General features: G+C 36.4%; 1 protein-coding gene across 1 annotated transcript; it reads right to left on the minus strand.

Moving 5' to 3' along the window:
* Positions 1-7,147: 7,147 nt before the first annotated feature.
* On the minus strand, positions 7,148-9,023 carry LOC138692737 (glucose dehydrogenase [FAD, quinone]-like). Its single transcript, XM_069815929.1, has one exon. It carries the CDS (start codon positions 9,002-9,004, stop codon positions 7,148-7,150), a length of 1,857 nt encoding a protein of 618 aa, XP_069672030.1. The 5' UTR covers positions 9,005-9,023.
* Between the last annotated feature and the right edge of the window lie 275 nt (positions 9,024-9,298).

The following is a 9,298-nucleotide window of genomic DNA, read 5'->3' on the forward strand; positions in this document are numbered from 1 at the left end:
TGTTCACACACCAGGTCTGCAGCATGTATACCGGTAAATATAGTTTATTATAGACTTTACCTCTATTAAACAACGAAAATAAATCAAAATATGCATTTAATAAGTGCATGTGATTTAATGCTAAGAAAGAATAGAAGTAAACAAACAAAACAAATACCTTGATTAACTCTAGTTAGTACAAAACTCTAAATATTTAGAAAATATCCTGTTCTATTGCTATGATGATGTATTGAAAATATTACACGTAATTTTAATCAAATTGTAAAAACAGCATTATTAGGAAGTAATGTATAGGCTACCTTTGTTTGCGGCCTGCTGATTTAGCTCTGTAGTATCGCGTCTGCCTCCAGAGCAGCCGGATTCGATTCTCGGCATGGTCAGAGGTTTTCATGTAAAATTTCTAAGTCGGAACTAGGAGAGGTGGTGGTGCACGACATCTAATCACTAGATTTTGCCTGAGTTAAATCCCAAATTTCTCCCCGGTGCACATGGAGAGAAGGCACTGTTGATAGTGATACGTCCGTCGGACGAGGACGTTAAGCCTGGCGACCACCTTGGTGCTATTCAAAAGAAGTAGGCTACGTGCCGGCACCTGGTTTCCACTTCTCCCTTTCTCAGCTTCATCGTCATCCTCACCCATAACCTACTCTACACTTACATCAACACTCACCCTAGTACGTGGGTAGGCATTGGATATACACATGCACATAGACACCTTTTATTTGCAATAATCCTAAGTATTAACATATGAATACAAATAAAAAGGCATATTAATATTATTTGTAATGTGAAAAAATTATCTTTCTTGTCATTCTGTTTGCGAAGTATTTTAGGATTTTGTCTAATTCAATGGACATATTTATTACGTGTCATAGTCACTGACAGTGTTAGAAAAGACCGAAGGGCAATAAATAAATTTGTAAATTCAATAGACCGAATGTTGTAAGCAAGAAACGCGATCATTTTCATGGTGTTTTTAATCCCTGCTATCAGAATCCACTTCAGTGCCTCCATTTCTTCACAAAGAATGTAACCATTTATAACATCTGTCGCTTTTAGAATTTAGAGTATTCACTCGTTCCTTTTCCTGTTCTATATTTGTGACTTTGCACTCTCCAAACTACGTGTATGTCTCGATACACGAAGAGAGCCGATTCTCCCAAAGCACATATTATTGTAATTTTGCTTCGAGTAGGCTTATAATTTGTTATGTCCCTTTTCTTGTTTCTATCTATTCGCACTTCTCATAAAACTCACAAGTACGAAATAAATTTTGTTTCAACCTCAAAGGTAAAGCTGTAAGTTGACAACAGCTGACAACTGGTATGCATTATGGGTACATTTTAGGCCATGTTTGGAAAATCTTTGCCTATAATAAAATCTAGATTTTAATAACAGAAGATGTTCTTAAGATAACAAAACCATTACAATCTCCGATTTCAACTTGAAGGAGTGCAAAGAAAGCACAGAATTGACTGTATTATATCTTCTAATTAATACGACGTTGCCACATCTTATGAATGTCACGTCATGCAAAGAATAAGATAAGATAAAATAGGAAGAAATGGCACCTCTGTGAGAGCAAGAACACTATGTTTCTGCCCTATTCCCGGTATTAAGCAAACACTTATAATTTTATAATAAAACAGTGCTTTATTGTAAGTCAGAGTTTTTAATAATAAAAACAGTACTTTATTGTAAGTCAGAGTTTTTAAACATGTTACATACTTAACCGGGCATGCGTTAGTTAAGAAAGCTACCGCTTAGATGACGCTAACATCGCAATCTGCGTTCCATGTAACGTGGCAAGGGATTGTTGGAGAATGTAAACAGTAACGCAAGGTCACATCCCCCTTACCTTTCAGTATGGTTGATCCTTAGGGAGAGAGAACACGTTACGGCTTGTTTACATTCTCAAACCCCCCTTGCCGCAATTGTACAGCTTCGTGCCTCCATGGGCCAAAATAAAGCTGTCTAGATAGTCTTGGCTACGGGGCCTTTAGGTAGATTCTGATTTTTTTTATAAAAACAATACCTCAGAAAATGTAATTATGCTCTTATTTTGCAGAAACACATTTCGCATTTAGTACTCAATTTCGCATTTTATCGCGGTTTAAAATACTACAGTAATATAGCTACTTAACATGCTTTTAAACATTAACATTATTTTGTTTTGAAAACATTTTTGTACATTTTACATTTATCGTGATTGCGAAAATCTGCCATCTGTAACTATTGCTTTTGATAATTTGACATTCATCGTACATATTACATTTTATCCCTAATAATTAAGATTTTTAAGTAAATAACATACTGAAAATAATTTGTTTATTTTTGAAACATAACACTTAACTACTGCGACTTATATAAATTCTTACCTGTTGATTAAACGATAAAATATCTTGATTCGTTCATTTCACTCATACATATTTTAAGTTTTGAAATGTTTTAATAAAAACAGTTAAATGTTGGACACAATTGTGTTTAATAAATCTTGCAATGAAGTATTTTCCTGAATATAATAATCAATATTTTCCCATTAAATACCATATATTACCTTGACATCATTCCAAAAATAATTACTTCAACCATTAAAGGATCTGTGGCAATTCTGAAAAATCATTTATACGGAATATCATAACCCCCCCTTTTCTATTCGTTAGTGTGTGATTGTTACATATATATGTACAAATTTATTATTTCTTAAACTTAAGCTCCTAGTTCACATTTCAATTTGACTCGTCTATCTTACTGTAAACATTACTATTCTTATATGTGTGTTATTCTGTGTTTTTGGCAACCCATGATTGCCTGGGCAGACTATTTCTTGAAATAAATTAATTATAAGAAGAAAATTAATTCATATTATTAGTTACGTTTATGACAAAAAATATTCAAACAATTACATGTTGTTAATTATTGAAAAATTTTTACACAGTTAGGCCTAATTCTTGTCCATATTTCAAGAGCGTATTGTCAAATACATGTTTCGTACTAATATAACACATTATTTCGAAGAAAAAAGCGTACACATAATATACGCGGACGGATGGATAAAGAGGTTTTGGTCAGTTAGTAGCATAGTGATTTCCAGTGACACTGCAATAAATACTGGCATTACTGCACAAGTAATATTTCAATTCAGTTATTTGACAGCAATATTTAAATGATTTCATCAATATAATAACATTTAATAACAGTTGCAATAACTCTTATACTATTAACTGTATATTCAATAACGACACAGACAGACAATATACCAAAAACTTTAAGTATGGGAGGAGCTGCAAGCTCTACTTCCGTAATCATTTCAAAATAAAATTGTTATAGTATTGCAAATGTTCGTTTTTCGTAGAGTGAAAGATTGTAATATATAGGGTGATACTAAAGTTTGTTTACAACGTTTGAGGGATGGTAGGGAAGGTCAAGGGAACAACTTTTTTATGTACGAAAATTCATGTACATCGATCGTTTTCTCGCTAGAAGGGCGCTGATATGGTAGAGCGGTTAGGGGTCCTGGAGCGTGTATCCTATATGAAAGGGCTTGCAGAACTGGATGACAGTTGTGGTGTTACTTTACTCATCGGATACGTCATTCATCTCTTCCTTCTAACTCCGCGTCATCGACTTGATAGGGGAGGGGATATGTATTCAGTGTCTGTGTTATGCGATTGCGTACGGGGCACAGTGACGTCATTCAACGCCATTGGACTGTGGACGGGGAACGAACGCTTTCCCCATGCTTTCCACTCCTCTCTCGCCAGTTCTGTATCGCTGCTCCATGATCAAAAGGCCTTTTACAACGTTTAAAGTAAATAGATGGGGCCAAGATGAACTTTTTAATGTAGGTAGCAAAATTCATGTTATATCAACCGATTTTCCGCTAGGGTGGGTCACACCTGTACGTACCAACGAGCTAGAAGTATACTATAGAGTGGCGTTCACGTCTGTATCAGCGCTGTTGGTGGTACTAGCTTGAACTACCGGCCGCCATGTTTTAACTGGTTAGCTCGCTTTAGCAGGAAGAGACGTATAACCACGTTTAGATTTGTAAATCCCGTAATTAAGATGCCTTTTGTGTGGTCTGCTTATAACTGTAACAACCGAAGCGATAAAACAAAGAATATGTCATATTTCTAGTCAGGAGTCTGTTATAATTTGGTATTAATATACATGTAATAACAGTCTGTTATTGATAGAAAGATTCTGTAACATGTTCATTGTTTTCAGAGATTCCCACTGAAAAATGATTTCTTAACTAAGCAGTGGGTTTCACAAATGGTTTCCCACAATACATAGTGATTTGTGTTCCGCACATTTCGATACTAAAAACATGTATTTTGTAAACGAGAGGAGATGTTTGTTGCCCAATGCAATACCAACTATATTCGATTTTCCATCTCATTTAAAAAGAAGACAGACTTCTAGGCCTCCACCGAAGAAGCTTTCTCTTCTGTGGCAGAGGAAATTTCAGTAGAACACCACCAGCCACCAGAATTCAGATCTGTATAACATACTGGTATGAATACGACTTGAAGTAGCCTATATCTCTCCGACGAAACTGAAGCTTACGTGTCTTCCACTGAAAGTGTGTTCGATCTCATCTGCATTTTCTTAATGCCATCATTACTAATTTACAAAAAGTTAATGTGTTTTTAGACATTTTAATATGCTCATTACTTACTTTTCACTCTATCGATGATTCATTGTAGTCGAAAGAAAGAAAACATGTCAACTCCAGTTAGCTAAGATGTATGGAATAAAATTGCTGCATGGGTTTACTAACGACTATTAAAAATAAGGAAGTGTTACTGGACTACCCTTTCCGTTTCATCCTATAGGAATCAAGCCCACTTCTGTATTTGTTTCACATCATAAAGCCTCAGTGTCAATGCAATGTGTATGGAATAAAATGTTGCGTGGGTTTCCTTCCCACTGGTAAAAATTTGATATGAATTACTGCAATATAAAATAATATTCACAAGATGCAACACGTTATATACAGCCCTTTCAGCCACATCCTATAGGAACCACGCAGACTTGTATCCACATCTTTAAGCTTCGACGTTAACGTAAGGTGTAAGGAATAAACTATTGCTGCATTCGTTTCCTGACCGCTGTTAAAATAAAGAAGTGTTAGTAAAATGGAATATATGGGTTAATGCGATATAAAATAAGATTCATAACATGCAACATGTTCTATAGAGTCACTTTCCGTATTGTCCTATAGGAACCACGCCCACTTGTTGACTAGTTAAAATATGGCGGCGTGATCGCCACTCTATATTCTTATTTCTAACTCGTTGGTACGTACTAAGTACTATTTCCACGAAAGGAGAGTTCAGATGTTTAAAGTACAAACGTTACAGTTCGCCATTGACTTCAACACAGAAATGGCATCTCATTTGTTCGACCCCTATAGATACCTCAGAAGAATTGGTTGTCCTTGTTGCTACAGCTGCAATGGTCATCGCGGAAACTCTTGGAATTTTTGAACTTATCAGATAGTCAATGGTACGCAGATACCACCTCTGTGTTGAAATCAATGGCAAGGTATGAAGAAAGTCTGTAAGTTAAAAGTACCTAATATGAATACTGTACATAACAGAAAAGAGATATCGAATATTGGGGAAAATTTCTTAGTATGTTATCGAAGCAGCTTTCTAAAATTAGTACACGAGTAAATAGTATAATTAAAAGCATCTTACACACATTGGTACCAAAGCAAACTGAAAGACACGTATATAGTTTCCAAATAAGAGTAAAAATATTTATTTCTATTAATATCCGAACAACACTTTCACTTTCTTTTGCAGAATACGAGCAGAAAGCTTCGCTCTTAACATTACAGCAAGAAACATATTGATAATAATCTGTAACTTGCAATTCAGCTACGTTTACCTATTATGATCTGTGTATTTTATTATCTGGCAATAGTAATCAAATATGAGGAGGTTGAAGACAAAATGTTTTTATTTAGCCTACAGGGCTAGCTAATGAGAAATGACGAACTACTGGGAACATGGGATTCAATATATACTCGAATTTGAATTGAATTTAAAAGGGGGAGGGCTATAACAGCCCTAAAACTGCGATCTAAAAGATCTATTGCGCATTCCCGTCATGATATCCCATCAGTCCAATAGTTTGATGTTCTTAATGAACTGAATCAAACTATGTACTGGGATAGTTGATAGTTCATCAAGCTTTTAAAAACGTTTCTGAAAGATGAGAGCTCTTTGATGAGCGAGTGCATTGCATTCGCACAGTAGATGAGTTACAGACTCATCTCCTTGGGAACAATGAGTGCAGGTTGAGCTGATATTGTGTCTCATCCTAAACAAGTTCTGTTTGGGGGCACAGTGTCCTGTAAGGAATCCAACTGCCCAGCGGAGCTGTTTCATGCTCAATTTTAACAGGTGACTTGACCTGTTTTTATTAAGATCTCTTATGAGGGCCTTTGAGTGTTTACAGCCCTCACTTGAGTTCCAGTAGTTTTTGTGTTTCTTGAGAGCCCAGTCCCTGATAACCTGCTTTACTGTCTTAAGGATAATCCCAGAACAGGTTCAGGTCCTATGAATGGGATCTCAGTTCCCTTTTTAGCAGCCTCATCTGCTCTCTCATTACCGCGAATCCCTACTTGTCCTGGCACCCATTTCAGTTGAACCGTATTATGTTCAGCCGGTACTACTCAAAGAAAAATGTTAGAGTATCATAAGTTTGGAAACTGGTTTTTGTGGTTTACTATTATGCATATTGGCATTTTTTTCGTATTTAATGTTCACAATACGAATTATTGAGTGGAAAGGTTTGACCTGATATAGGAAGATTTTCTTGTGAGTTTGCTTTAAATAATATAGCATTTTTCTGCTTAATTTTCAGTGTTAAGTGTGCAAATGATAATCTTTTGTATATACTAGTAGATTATAGTTCGTACATAGGCCTATATTTTGAGAAATTGACTGGTATATATTATATCTTAATAAAACCGCTGCAATGAATAAAAGGACAGGTGAGTTTACAGAAAAATAAAAGACTGTATATGTCAAATTATTTTTTTACTGCAGAAATGCTCGAAACTTGCACTTAAATACCGAAAATGATTTGTATGAACACTTCCATATTATATGACATACAAAATGAATCATTAGTATACCCAGTAATCTTTCACAAGATCTGCGCCTTTCTCGCCAATCATCATAGTAGGAGTAGCGGTATGGGCAGCTGGAATCATTGGCATAATAGATGCATCGATGACTCGGAGGCCTCTGACGCCGTACACATTCAATTTGGAATCCACGACTGATCCTGAGTCCCACAGAGGGCCCATCTTGCAAGTGCCACTCACATGCCAAACAACAGCTGCGAGCTGTCTTGCATAGCAGCGCCAATAATCATCCGATCCAAAGAGAAGGTTTTCACAACCAGGAACAGGAACGTCATGCAATCTCGAGCCGAACTTCTGAAATCCAGATGTCTTGCTCACTTTCAGCATCAGCTTTATCCCATATAACAACGTCTCCATATCTTCAGAATGTTCTAAAAAGTTGTAGTCAATGAGAGGTTTTTGTTGTGGATCAGAAGATTGTAAGAAAACTCTACCTCTACTTTTTGGTTGCATTACTATTGGTATTAAGGAGAAACTGTGATTACCTTCAATTTGTTTGAAGACATAGTTGTAAAGCTCGTTGCTGTAGCCTAACATTTTGTAATACGATATATCTGAAGGAATTGCGGCAGACAAGTAAAAGAGCTCCAAATTTGAATTACCATCTGGATTCTGAGGGTCTTTAGTATCAAAAAACGCAATTCCTTCCCCAGCACCTGGTATTGTGAATGGACCACGATGATATGACATGAAGTCGATTAAGTTATTTCTATCGCTAATGAGATCATTTGTAACTAATGCAACTGTCTGATTTATTAAAAATGATGCAGATGGTATAGCTGGATGGTCCATGAGGTTATATCCAACCGGTAAATCTTGTATTACCGGAATATTTAATTGTTCCAGATGCTTTCTAGGCCCTATCCCTGACAACATGAGTATCTGAGGAGAATTAATTGCACCTGCTGATAATATTACTTCTTTTCTGGCACGAACAGTGTATTTTTTATTATCGCGGATAAATTCAACTCCATATGCGGTTCTAGTGTTCGGATAAATAAGAACTTTACATACAAGACTTCTCTTTTTAACATGTAAATTGTTTCTATTTTTTATTGGATGAAGAAAAGCCCTAGAAGCACTCCATCGTGTGCCATTTGCTGTTGTTGACTGCAAGTAGGCGAAACCTGTTTGAGTTTCGCCGTTGTAATCAACAATATTGTACCCTAATTCTGAACCAGCTTTCAGGAATGCAGCAGCTAATTGTGTTCTGTACGGTGCATAGGAAACCCGTAATTCTCCGGTCGTTGAATGATACTTGTCTGCTGCCAGCTCTGGAATCGTCATATTTTCAAGCTTCAGAAAGTAAGGCAAGACGTCTTTGTATCCCCACCCAGAATTTCCCATCTTTTCCCATTCATCATAATTCCTTCGGTTTCCCCGAGTGTACACCATATAGTTAATTGTTGTACTTCCACCCATGACTTTACCTCTTGGATACAAACACCTCTTCTCCTCCATGCCAAGACAGACATTGTTGTTTGGAATTGAGCTGTATTTCCAATTAGTTTCCGTGAATTGAAACAAAGATGCCATGAGTGGTATGTCCATCACAAAGTTCTCACTGCCTCCAGCCTCTAGAAGTAGAATGTCCCATTCTGAGATCTCGCTGAGGCGGTTGGCCACTACGCTACCAGCTGCTCCGGCACCCACAATAATGAAGTCGTACTCGGGAAGAATTGTGGCTGCATCCGGTGGCTCTTCTTCACGATATTCTGTGCCTTTTCCTATGAAATCCAAAATTGATTCTGCGAGTCCTTTATCACTTCTGATAAATCCACATATTCTACTAAAAAGAAGAGGTAATAGGATGATTGTATATTCTTGAAGGTTCATCTTAATTTTGCGATATGAGAGAAATCTGAAATGATAAGAATTGGAAGTGTTATAATTACCTCTCGGTATGATTCAGGAATTTTTTCTGATTTGGAAAATATTTTTTCTATTTTCAACCTATGACGAGACTTCTCCAACATTTAGAAATCATATCCTGTTTCCATAACAAGAGTAATAACATTCAAAGTGTGAGGGCGGCATATTTTGTTATCTCCTGTAGATAACCCAAAAATATATACAAGATCTCTCAAGTCACCTCTCTGTTTACTATGGTGGTACTGACTACTCGGTACA

This window comes from Periplaneta americana, chromosome 17, assembly GCF_040183065.1.
Source record: "Periplaneta americana isolate PAMFEO1 chromosome 17, P.americana_PAMFEO1_priV1, whole genome shotgun sequence".
NCBI classification, from domain to species: domain Eukaryota; kingdom Metazoa; phylum Arthropoda; class Insecta; order Blattodea; family Blattidae; genus Periplaneta; species Periplaneta americana.